A 13936-nucleotide genomic window follows, 5' to 3' on the forward strand; every position below is an offset into this window, starting at 1 on the left:
CGTATATCAATAAAATTCAAATAAAGACTGATCGCATGATAGATAGCCCCCACAGTGCCCCCCACATTGTACGGCACCAAACGCCCAAGCCACCTTAAAGGACGATTCGTGCCAATTTGTTCAAAAAGGCAGTTAATGATTTTTATAATTTGCCACGAAAGTGCCGATTCTGTAGAGAATTACCCATAAATAGCAAGCTGCTATGAATTTTATGCCGTACCTTCGCTTCAAAATAGGAAGTCTATTGAGAATAGGTACAGAATATAAAATACATATTTCCCTTAGGCATTCCATGATCCATGATATAGTCGCTGTCATTACCCAGTCAAAGTTCAAATTTCCTGAGACGAATAACGTCCCATTCTCTTTTAACGGTAATTCAACATCTCAACAATAAATTGTTTGCTTAACGAGCACCATACAAGCCACATTTTTTTATTATATCGATATGCTCATAATTTCTTATTTCATCCATCATTGTGACAAGCTTTAACCGGTTCTTAGGTCAAATCTTGATCGCCAAACAAGGAACTACTTTAAGTTCTTATTAAAAGTTTTCTTCATGCGCAAAAAATTAAATATTGCATAAGTCATTTTTTTCAGAGCGCAGTGACGTCGGGTTTTTTTCTATAAAGTTGTAAAAATCATACGTTTAGAAAAAATATATAATGACAATCGATTACCAGTAGATTACTTCACGCATTGACAAAACATAAGTAAAATAAAGAATTCTATTTTTATTTACGACCAATATCACTTTAAGACATACGGATCTTTCTTTTTTTAATTTATGACAACTTTTCTTCTATTAATTGAAAAATTATTGGTCACAAGTTTCGGATAATCGCGATAGATAAAATTTCAAAACTATCTTAAAAGAGCAGCAAACCTATTTCGCTCATCTTCAGAATGTCAGTTTTTTTACATTCGAGTTCCGAGATTTTTTCTTTCTATTATGTTTCATATCGAATCAGTTTTCAAAAGTTGAACAAAAAATTCTTTAAGATAGTTAATTTCTTTATGTGCTTGGATGACTATTCTTTTATTTTATGAGTAAAGTCTAGCGTAATCAATAGCATAATTCTTTGATAAAAAGATCGAATTATTTTTTGAATATTTTTGGTTCTGCCAGTACAGTTTTACGGTCATTCGATTTTTCAAATTCAAGTTTTTAAAGATGAAAATTTTTTACGGGGTTGAATAAATATATTCGAGGGCATTTCCCGATTCACAAGAATTTGTCGATGTCATTGAACTTAAAAAATTTTAAATCTTAAAACTGAAATATATTTTTTTAATTATCAAAACTGAACTGAAAATTTAAACACTGAAAGTAAAATGAGAGAAAACTCTTTTGATGTATAGAGTTTTTAAATTGAAGCTTAAAAAATGTCTATTTCTAAGAAATGCTCAATAGTATAATAATAAATAATAATAAAAGTTAGTATAGTAAAATAATAGTATAAATAGTATATACTATAATAATAGTATAATAAAAATAATAATAAAAGTATAAATCCACGCTATAATTTTTATTTTCAATTATTTTAAAAAAAAATATTCTCTTTTCACTGATTTCAATTGGTTGAAAATGCAATTGAAAAAAAAATTTGTAACGTAAAAGTTAAACCCTTATAAAGAATACATTTTCAAAAACAGATTGAGTATTTAAATTTACAGATAGAAAAATTAATTTGTAATGAAATAGTTTAATTTTAAAACAAAAAAGCGAATTAGATACAAAAAAGTAGAATTTTCAACCGGAAAGTGTTATTTTTCAGCACGAAAGTAAATTTTCTACCAAATAGTTGAATTTTCAAATGAATAGATTAATTTTTAACCAAACATATGAATTTTCAACAAAAAATTATTTTTCCACCAAATATTTTAACTATATACGAAATTGTTTAATTTGCGACAAAATAGTTCAATTACGAAGAATGTGAATTTCCAACCAAATAGTTTAATTTTCTAACAAGTTATTGAATTATGTACAAACCAGCTGAATTTAAAAAAACCGAAAATATGAATTTTAAACCAAAAAGTTGATTCACAACTTAATCGTGGAATTTTCTACTAATATTATTAATTTTCAAACAAATAGTTTAATTTGCTAGAAAACAGTTGAATTTACAAATTGAAAATATGAATTTCAATTTTAAAAAAAAGTTAACTTACAACCATATGGTTGAATTTCCAACTAAGATTATAAACCATCAAGCACAGAAGATTTTAATTTTATATAAAAAACACTTGAATATTTAATTTAAAAAAATGAAGTTCTAATAAAATAGGTGAATACTCAACCAAAACACATTAATTTGTAGCGAAATAGTTGCCTTTTTAACCATAAACGGATGCATTTTCTACAAAATTGTGCAATTTCCTACCAAAATAGTTGAATTTTCAACAAGAAATATACATTTTCACCAAAAATATGAATTTTCAGTCAAATAGTTGCGTTTTCAACTAAAATTTAAAAAGTTGAATTTAACTAAAAAGAGCAATTTTCAACGGAATAGTTAAATTCTCAACCAAACCAAATTTTTTTTACATAGCAGTTACATTTTTAAATAAAAAAGATTGATTTTAAACCAAAAAGATTAATTTTAGACTAAAAAGACGAATTTTCAACAAAATACGTAATTTTTCAATAAAATAGTTCAATTTGCAACTCAAGAAGATACATTTTTAACTAAATAATTGCAATTTTAACCACTTTCCAAACAAAAATAATGAACTTTAACACAAAATATAATTATATTTTAAGCGAAAAAACGAGGAAAAGGGGAAGATTTTTGAAAAAAGGGTCTACAACATGAAAATTATTTTCAAACTTATTAAGTTATTATTGAACTGTACACCGAATAAATAAGTTGTAGTGCCAAGTAAATGGTGGTGGCTGCAAATTAAAAAAAAATCTTATAACGCTTTTTAGAATGTTTAAGACAATTCTCGCAATAATTCGCGAACTTAAATGTTCATACATGTTTTTCGGAAGAAAGTGAAAAAAAAATTGAACTCGCGGGCACCGAGAATCGAACACTAACCGCCAAGCTCTAAGTCGACTGCATCGCTCCTTACCATACCATTATTTCAATTTCACTTTCCAATATTGGTATTTAAAATTTACTTTACACTCACTTTAACCCGTCTAGCAGATGAGTGTTCTCACTCGACCCACCCGACTCAGACCTTAGCGGTTAGAGTTCGATTCTCGGTGCCTGTGAATTCAGATTTTTTTTTAATTTATTCCGAAATATTACATTACATGTATGATGATATTCCATTGCATATACGACCACATAACAATACCAACATTTTCAAACTACAATATCATATTTCGGAACCATTACCTGACGTCTCGGAAATAAACTTTAAATGCATTTAATACAAGTTCCAACAGAAATTTTTTACAGTCTAGTTTATGGACGGCCGTTTGCATCTTAACTTCGCATCGCTTTTCAGTTGGCCTACTTGTTCTGCTGGCAGCGATGTGGAGCAAAATGATTTTTTAAAATCCGATATCGCCCGCATTTTAATTGCGCTTGTAATGCTGACGAGTGAAGAAGCGAAGTTAAAATGCAGAATGTAGTAGTTGGCTAAGTTTGCGTTCCATATTTGAAAGTATGTGTGAATGCAACTCTTTGAAAGTACGACGCAAGACATTATTTTGAATGTCAATATAGAAACCGTGAGTACGATCACTGGCGAAGGAGGTCATCGCCAAGGCCTGTCAATTAAATTACTACAAGTTAGGCAGTCGAAGAATGGAGTCCAGAAGAGTTTCCAAGATGATTCATCAAGATTTGTGCTTGAGCTATGTTTTTATATTAGAAGAGCAGAGAGCAATTCTTCGGCCAGAGGCTCAAGACCCTGAATTCTTCCCTTCCGGTTCCTACATGTTCTTGATAGCTCGAGGGTGTCAATGTCATTTTTTTGCCATAGATCCATTCAATCCTTGGAAATTATTTTCATTGAGTAAGCTCCTTTTATCTAAGGTCTTAACTTAAGGATAACTTCAGAACTTTAAAAATAAATTTTATATTTCAGACCATAAACTCTTTCCCCTATCACCCTTTTTAAAACTCTCTGTTGATCAAGAGTTGTTCTCTTTTCCTCAGATTGCAAGAAACTTCCCCTTTTACTCGTTTTTCTCTCAAATTCCATCTGAATTAAGGTAACCCAATGGGATAATCAAAATATTTTTTAATTACATTAGATTATTTTTAGGTGAAAAGTTTATTCTTTTTTTTTTTTAGAAATTCACATTGTTTGATTCTAAAATATTCTACTATCTGGCTGGAAATTTTGGTAAAAAAATCAACTATATGCTTCAAATATGAAGGCTTACTTTTAAAAAAATATTTTTTTTTTTTGAAGATTCAATTTTTTAAATAAAATTTTTTGTATTTCGTCAAAAGTTCTTCATTTTTGGAAAAAAATACTCTTTTGGTTGAATATTTGTCATTTTCATTTAAAATATTTTGTTGACATTTTTTTTCAGGATTTAACTGTTTTGTTAAGAATTCGTCTTTTTTGGTGGAATTAAAATCAGTTTCTGATTTCAAATTAAATACTTTTGTGCTTGAAGATTCATAATTTTCATTAAAAAGTCAATTATTTGGTTGTAAATGAAATTATTTGTTTAAAATTCATATTTTTTATTTGCAAATTCAACTAATTTGGTCTAAAAAATTCGACTTTTCGGCTTAAAAATTCAACTGTTTTTAGTTGAGTTTTAATATTCTTTGTATAAAATTTGACCATTTTCCTTTGCAGATTAATAATTCAAATTAATAATTCTATTAAATTAATTCTATTAAATTAATTCTATTAAATAATTCTATTAAATTAATAATTCATCTAAAAAATGTACCTGTCTGGCTTGAAAATGAAGCATTTTGATGATAGTTCAAACCTTTTGTTGAAAATTCGTCTCTTTTGCTTGAGAGTAACTTTTTGTTTGCTAATACAACTATTTAGTAAGAAGTTATTTTTTCCAGATTGGTCTGCTTGGAATAAAAATCGATCTCTTTTGATAGAAAATTTCTTTGCTTTTAAAGCATTTTAAGCGTTTCATATTGAATTCATATTGAAAATATGAAAAAAATTTGTAAAAATATGAAAAAAAATATGTAAAAGAACTTCCAATAGCAATAGAGCAGTTGCAATAAATAAAACATGAATATTGAAATGGAAGATGAAACGTTCTAGAAGCAAAAGGAGAAAGCAAGTTCTATTTAAAACGTAATGTACGTTGAACCACTTTCAGTTTTACAGTCTTTCGGGTGGTATATATGCTTTCTATTACCACTGTATAAACATACATGAATACACAAGTTGCAGTCGCCAAACAGGAAATTAATTTTCAGTATTCACTCTACTGAAAGAATTACATCATTCGAATGTGAATTGGAACGAACATTATTTAATTCTCAGCAAATAAAGTTGGCTGGTTTCGTAATGTAAATTGCCCAAATATTTTTCAATTAAATTAATGCGTTGCTTTCAAATGATAAATAAATAATGTAATCAAGTCATTCATTACAAAATTTTGCTTTTGGTGTACACTGAGCAATTAGTGACTATTTACTGAAACTGAAGTAACTTTTTATACTCTAAAATTGATAAAAAACTATTGGAATTACAATGAACTGATACTATTTTCTCAGAGAATTTGTCTAATTGAAATTAAAAGAGTGCGTATATGAATAAAATTGTTTTCCATATTTTTTATCTTATGTTTTTTTGACCAGATATATTATTTTTAGGACATTTTTGTATCTAATTCTTCTTTGTCTACTTGTCTAATGTCAATATTTTTTAAAAATATTGTCTTTATTCTCAAGATGTGAAAAATGAATCATTTCTTTACACCCCCTATAAGCAAATTCCAACATAATTATTATACTTATATGAATCTAATTTCATCAAACATGAATAAATTATATTTTTGATGCTATGGCTTTCTTATCACATATATTATTTTAAGTATATTATTTGTTGATGTTAATTCTTTTTAGTCTACTGGTCTAATATTAAATTTTGTTAGGAATATTGATTTTTTTCTTCAGTTGTAATTGTTGTAACTTACTAAAAGTTTAAGTTAAGAAAATAGGGTAATTTTTTTACGAAAAAGGGGGAAACTGGGTCAAAGATAAACCAAAATTTTTTACACGAAAAAGTCAGAAGCAATCTTTTTTTATGAAATCTTGTATTTTTAATTAAGGGAAAATAATTTTTCAAATGATTTCTGCGATGAAAGAATGTATTTTTATATATTGGATGTACACAAAACTCTCGCTTTCAGTCACCCTGTTCTCAGCCTACCTAGATCTGCTGGTTCACGCAGTTTCTCATGGGAGCAGGGCAAGGTTATTTGAAGGCAAGACTGAAATGAGAATTTGGTGTGGTTACAATGAGCTGATCTGAGTTGGGATTTTTTTTAATCTCATGAATTCCTAACTGAAAATCCATTGAATAAGTAATAATTTTCCAAAACATTATTTATTAGTTACCTATTTTTACGAAAAAATCGACTTTTTTTAATTCATCTATGGATTAAAATGTTTATTTATTAAATTATCACTTCGAATTCAACAGTTAAAAATTGAAGAAAACTTAACTTATAAAAACTCAATGTTCAACAATTACATTTTCATCTGTTACAAACTCAATGATTAATTTTCATCCATTTACAAAAGTTGATATTTAAATTTTCAATATTTTCTACAAGTGCCGACTGTTAAAAATTGAATTTTAATTTTAATTTTTTTACTGTCAGCAGTTGAAACTTGAATTTTAAATTATATTCAGTTTTTAACAGTTGAAAATGCAACAGTTAAATTTGATTTTAAACAGTTAAATTTACAACTTTTGAAAATTCTCTTTCATTGTTGACAGTTAATAACTTAATTTTCAATTCTCCTTAATTCTCAACAGTTGAAAATTTGATCAATTGTCTTCGATTTTCAACAGTTGAACATTAAATTTTCTCCAATTTTCAACAACTGTATTTTCGTCTATTATCAACTTCCATCCATTTCTAATAGTTGAGAATTAAATTTTTATTTTTGTTCTTTATCAATTAAATTTTCTTAAAGTGTAATCAATCTTGAATTTTCAAAAACTAATAATTTAATTTTTCTTTATATTAATAATTTTTATCAATTGAAAATTAGATTATCAATTTTCTTCAATTTTCAACAATTGACTTTTCATTTGTTGAAAATGCAATTATTAAGTTACCATCTATTTTTAATAGTTGAAAATTCAATTTTACATTTTCTTCAATTTTAAGCAGTTAAAAATTCTATTGCCAGTTATTGTGAGTTGTCAATAGTTATTAATTTAATTTTTAATTCTCTTTAATTTTTAACAGTTGAACATTCGATTATCAATTTTCTTCAATTTTCATCTGTGGAAAATTCAATTATCTATTGTAATCCCTTTTCACTAGTTCAAAATTTCGTTTTAAACTGCAGGTTTGACAGTTAAAAACTTTATTTTGAATCTTATTTAATTTTCCACAGCTGAAAATTGCATTTTTACTTTAATTCAATCTTCCTTAATCTTAAACAGTTAAATTTTCAAATGTTTAAAATTCAACTGTTGAAAAATGAAGAAATTTTAATTGTTGCAAAATTAAAGGAAATTAAAAATTCAATCCAATAAATAAAATTTAAAAGTACAAAATAAAATTTCGATAAAAAATGATTTTTTTACATTTTTTACATTCACGTGAATATAAAAAAAAATTAGCGAAAAAAGTATTTTTATATGTTTGAAATGGATCTCACAAAATGTGTGTTACAATATTTTCTTTTTTAGAATAACCATCATTAATAATTAATTCGTGATGCTTTTTCTTCTGAACAATTATTTTAGCTGTACATTTTTTTGAATCCTAAATAGATTATTTTTAAATCGGTCAAGTAACCATTTGTACATTTTGTATTGGTAAGGTTTTAAATTACAATTTGAAACGCAACATATTTGAGTTTGAACCGCGAAGTTCTTATTTGCGTTTTCTTGACATTTATGAACAAGGCTTAGCTATGAATAATATATTTGCGTTTTCTAAGTAAATGTGCGATTCATAGCGAAGTCTCTTCAGTTAATTTAAAGCAAATGCAACTTAAAATTTTACGATTCAAACTCGAGACTACTTTGCGGTCCGTGATTTTCCGTGTAATCGAAATATCGTATCCTTACATATAGTATACTTGTATAGAAGAGGGGAAACAGGGAAATTTAAAAAAGGGAACAAGCAGAGAAATAAGGGAAAGATTGTGATTCCTGAAAAAATTAAAACAAAATTGAGGGAAGGTAAAATGAATTTTAATTGAATTCCGACTATGAATAACGACTATGACTGGGAAACTTTGTATTTTATGAATAAAAAGTGAAATTGACTGAAGCAGGAGGCTGGCGTAAGGATATACCTTTAAAAATTCTTTCTCCTGTTTGCCTTATGTTATGAAAAATGCCTCTGTAATATGACCTCCTTTTCTTGCATATTCCAGAGTTTTCAGAAATCAATAATTGTTTTAGAGTACCAAATTATAATAATTTCCTTGTACAAAATTACGTCGAGAATATTAATGACCTAAAATTTTACAAATATGTTCAGCGCATTCACATTATATTAAATAATAAACATGTTACTATTTTTGTTACAGAGTTTGCGAGGAGATCAGACGAATGTTGAGATGTTCCGAAAACGGACGAGACTTACATCAAGAGTATGGACAGGTAAATAAAAAAACAAACTGAGAGAATTGTATGAATTAAATTTAACGCTGTAGTTGTAAACACCAAATATTTATATCATACTTTTTTCAATTCAGACAACATACTATACATTAAGAAAACAATTTTTTAATTATTTTGGCCTAGAAAAATATAATCAAAGATTTTGATCGTTTTTATTTATATTTTGAATTATTATTTTCATTCATTTTAATTTTTTTTATAATAGTATTTAACATTAAAATTCCATCAAGTGTACACAGCGAACAAAAAAACTTTATTTTCAAAATTAAATTAAATCTAATTTTCAAACAAACAGATGACTTTTGAAAAAGATTAAACTTCTCACAAAAACGGTTACATTTTCAACGAAATAATATAATTTTTTCAAACAGTTAAATTTTCAAAGCCAATAAACTTCCAATCCAAAAGGATAAATTTTGAGTCCAAGTAGGCGAATTTTCATTTAAAGATTAAACTTAACCAATATCAGTTCATATTTCAACCAAAAAGAAACAAACGAATCTTCAACTAAATCGTTAAATTTTCAACAGAAAAGTAGAATTTTTGATCAAAAAGATTTATTTTCTACAAAAGCAGACGAATTTTTAACAAATTACATGAATTTTAAAACAAATATATATTTTTTTCAGATAATAAATATCAATTTTCAACCGAAAATGAAAAAGTGAGTTTTCGTAACCAAAGTTAATTTAAAAAAAAAAGGAATTTTCAACAAAATAGTCCAATTTTCAACTAAAAGGATGAATTTTCAACTGCATTTATAAATTTTCCAGCCAAACAGGAAAATTGTTGAATTTTCGATGTAAAAGACGAATTTTCTGAATAAAAGTTGAATTTTTAACCCGAAAAATGAATTACAACAAAATATTCGAATTTTTAACCAAAGAGAAGAACCTACAAGTAAATAAATAAATGTTTAACAAAGTAGTTTCTCTTGTACCCAAGCGATTGAATTTTTAATTTATAAAATATCGATTTTTCAACAAAATAGTTGAACTTTCAAGCGAAGATACGAAATTACAACTGAATAACGATGAATCTTCTATTAAAAATGTTAAATTATTAGTTTATAGAATTATTTTTTAACCAAGAAAAGAAACGAATTTTCATCTAAAGAAATGAGTTATCAACTCGTTAAGTTTTAGTTAAATATACTTAAAATCTCAGAAATAGAAATAAATGGAGAGAAGCATAAAAGAAAAAATATCTCAGAATAAGTTATTAAAATTTATTCGCTAGTTTTTGAATTGCAAATTAGATTTCAAACGTTAAAATTATGTTTCTGAAAAAGACTAATACATGCTTTCAAATTTTAAAATTTATTGTGAACAAAAAATGTAAAAAAAACGATCTATTCTCGTGGATTTATATTTTTATATTTTCTTCATGAATAAGAAAGATAAATTTGAAACCGAGACCATGACTTTTCCACCCTAAGAGATGAATTTGCAAGCCATAAGAATGAATTTTTCTTTTTAACCAGGCAAGTAGTTCAACAAAATATGGAATTTTCGACCAAAAAACTTGACTTTTGAGCAAAATAATTTTATTTTCAACCAAATGGTCGAATTTCCAAATAAAATAGAATAAATATAAACCAAAACTAGTATGAATTTAGAATCAAATAGTTGAATTTTTTAAGGGTTGAATTTAGTTAAGTTTAAATTTTGAACAAAAGAGTTTTTTTATCAAAGTAAGATGAATTTTTAACCAATTTGTTAAATTTTCAAATAAAGAAATATGTTTTAAACATTTAGTTTGGTTTTCAATCAAAAGAGACGAATTTTTAACAAAACAGATTAGTTTTTAACCAAGTAGTTGAATTTTCAAACTAGAAGATTAAATTGTCTCAAATTAAGGAGTCTTTTCTATTCTTGTATGAACTTTGAATTATGTTAAAAAACAAAAATTTCTGTTGAAAGCAGATTATTAAATTTTCATAAATGACCATAACTTCCGTATTCTTTGATGCTATGTATTAATATTATAGATAGGTGAATCGATTTGTCTCCAATTAAGGAATCTTTACCTTTCTTACACTAATTTTGCATTATGTTTATGAAAAAAGTTTAACTATAAAAAAATCGACATTTTAAATAATATAAATGACCATAGCTTCTTTAATCTTCAATAAATTATAGTTATGTATATTGTATAGCACAGGTCAATCGTTTTTTTTGAATGAACGAATTTTGTCTATTCTTTCATCAACTTTAAATTATTTGAATGATAAATTTTTTACTATCAACTTGATTTTTTAAATAATATAAACAACCATAACTTCCATACTCTTTGATAAAATGTATAAATATTATAAGTCAATCGATTTATCTCGAGTCAAGGAATCTTGTATCTTCTTGCATAAACTTTGAATTGTATTATTGAAAAATGTTTTACAATATAAAATTCATTTTCAAATTATTAAAAAGTGCTTACAAAAAAGATAATAAATATTTTAAAAAATACATCGTTCAGTTTTTAGATATTAGTTGATACACAGATGAGCCACGTGCAAAAATCCGGACAATTGTTTAGAATATTATGTTAGACATTTCTTGATTGAAGAACGTTCAATTAAACTAATTAAAATTCTTTCGAAATTGTTATCATCACAAAGCTTCCTCTATAAGGAAGCAGCAATTATCAATAATATTACTCCATACAAAATAACATGAAAAATTACTCTTTTGATTACACAATTATAAGAAATAGTTAAATTGCTTCTTATCAACTTAATGCGTATCCCATTGTGCCCCAGGTCTGGAGTGAGACGGGAAAAATCGCTTCTTTTTTATTTGTACATTTTATTCTTATTCAATTGTTTTACCACATTTAATTCTTTACGAAATTGAAACATAAAGGTTTACAACATTTAAATAACAATTTACGTTGTAGTATTTCACAACAGATGGTGAGAATTTTAATGACAAAATAACCTGTACCGTTTTGCCCCGGTCTCCCATACATATAAACTGAACATTCTTTTCCATTCGGTCAGTCTCACTAACCATTTAGGTGTGACACAATTTGCATGTTCTGACGCTACAATTAAATATTGCGTTTACAAGTTGGTGTATTAGTATGAAGAGTAGAAAGTACTGTTATGATTACTGCACCGTGCTAAACTGTAAGATAACTGTGTTCTAGTGTGTTTGTCTGAGTCGGTGCACCTTTTGTTCTCCTGGCGGAATAAAAGCGGTGCTAAAATATGCAGGTCAAACTCCCTTTGTCCCATATTTTTTCTACTTTTTTCGCTCAACAAACGATCAAAGCAGAATGGCGAGCAAGTAATTTATAATAAGGTTAATTCTTTTCACTAGGGTCCTCTAAAAAAATTTCATGTTTTTTATGACGCACCCCCTAAACTTGTTTCATTTGGTGAAAAAATAAATGCATATTTTTCTTTATAACATAATTTTAAACCGGGGTCTATCCTTTCTGAAAATAAAATTTAAGCCAAAAAAACTACCCTTTATAGGAGCTAAAATATTATATTCTGAAGATTTTATACGCTATTCTTTAGATTTGTTGGTATTTAAGTGAATTAAAGAGATACAGGAATAAGAAAAGTTGCTCAAATAAATATGACATTTTAAACCATATAAAGCGTAGTTTTTAACGCTAAGGGGTAGTATTTTTGATCTATTTGAGTCAATTTTTATTCGTCACCGTATGGTGACATCTGTGTAGTCCCTGGCAATAATTGTTATATTTACGAAAATTAATATCAATTAATCATTTTAATTATTTTAGGACAGTTTAATACCCCAGGATCACGGTTTAAAATTGTTTTAAAAAGAAAAAAAATATACATTTTTTCCCAAATAGATTATATTTGGGCTCTTATATTTTTGATTGAGAATTTATCTCTTTTGGTGAAAAATTCTACTATTTGGCTGAAAATTTAATTCTTTAAGTGAAAATTAAAATATTTGGTTTAAAAGACTTCGTTTTTTGTTTTTGGGTTGAAAATTCATCTACTGAATTTTTGATAAAAGTTTAATATTTTTTATTTGAAAATTCGACCATTTAGTTGAAATTTTATCACTTTGACTAAAAAATTAAACTATTTCCTTAAAGATTCAACTATTTTGTGAAAAATGCAATTGTTTTGTTGAGAACTCCTCCTTTTGATTTGAAAATCCATTTTCGTTCGTAGAAAAGTCATCTTTCTCGGTTAAACAATTATTTTTTTATTGAAAATGTAACCGTCTTCTAAAAAATTCGTCTTTTTGGCTTGCAAACTTTTTAAATAGCGTCATCATACCCTCAGCCTTATTTTTTGGTCAACAAGACTACCATTATACTTTTGTTTCAGAATTCATTCGCGTTGGCAGATATGTGAAAAAAGTTTAATTGAAAAATTGAAGCTCTTCAAAATATTTAGGGTTTTTGTATTAACAATTTTTTGATAGGACTCATTTTTTGTTTTTGTTTTATGCGTCGAAAATGAGTGAGTGAACAATTTTACTTTTAAGCTAAATGACACAAAATATTGAAAAAATCTCAGAACGTATTGAAAAGTCCTATAACATTTTTCAAAACAATTAAAAAATCCTACAAAATTTGTTTTAATCAATGTTTGGTAGTACTTTTTATTTTGGTTTAATTTATTGAAAATACTGTGGAAAAATCCATAATTCAAACTTTTAAATCAAACGGCGCAAAATACGAGAAAACGACTTTTTCGCGTTTCAAAGTCAATGGTTTTCCAGAACATTCAACTTTCTAAATAGAAAACCCAACTCTTTTGTTTGTTTAAATATCAACTATTATATTTTTCGATGTGAATGTATCTTATTTGGTTGAACGTTGAACTACTTTGTCAAAAATTCATTGTTTTGGTTAAAGATTCATCTTTTTGGCTTAAAATTTAGTTAATAAGTTGCAATTTTTTATTTCACTAATGAAATTTCGTTTGTTAAGTAGAAATTTTATTTTATTTTTTGTTAAAAATGCAACTGCTGACAAAAATTCGTGTGGTATAGTTGACGATTCAACTATTTTTTTGAAAATACGTCGTTTTTAGTTGAAGTTGTTATTTCTTATATGAAATTCAATTTTTTTTGAGATATCAACTATTATGTTTTTTCTTTAATTTTTTATTATACTTCGTTAAAAATTCATTCTTTCAGTTGAATGCGAATTTTTTGTTGTT

The 13936-nt window shown here is 26.5% G+C and overlaps 1 protein-coding gene across 2 annotated transcripts in view; it reads left to right on the forward strand.

The window, feature by feature from the left end:
- LOC117174112 (flocculation protein FLO11) overlaps positions 1 to 13936 on the forward strand; it is a 117261-nt gene that overhangs the window by 75671 nt on the left and 27654 nt on the right. For both annotated transcript variants that reach the window (XM_033362881.1, XM_033362883.1), the window contains exon 2: positions 8685 to 8757. In XM_033362881.1, the coding sequence (XP_033218772.1) occupies positions 8715 to 8757 (43 nt within the window). In that variant the 5' untranslated portion in view covers positions 8685 to 8714. The remainder of the gene's footprint in view (positions 1 to 8684; positions 8758 to 13936) is intronic.

The sequence above is a fragment of the Belonocnema kinseyi genome, chromosome 6 (assembly GCF_010883055.1).
Source record: "Belonocnema kinseyi isolate 2016_QV_RU_SX_M_011 chromosome 6, B_treatae_v1, whole genome shotgun sequence".
In the NCBI taxonomy this organism is placed as follows: Eukaryota; Metazoa; Arthropoda; class Insecta; order Hymenoptera; family Cynipidae; genus Belonocnema; species Belonocnema kinseyi.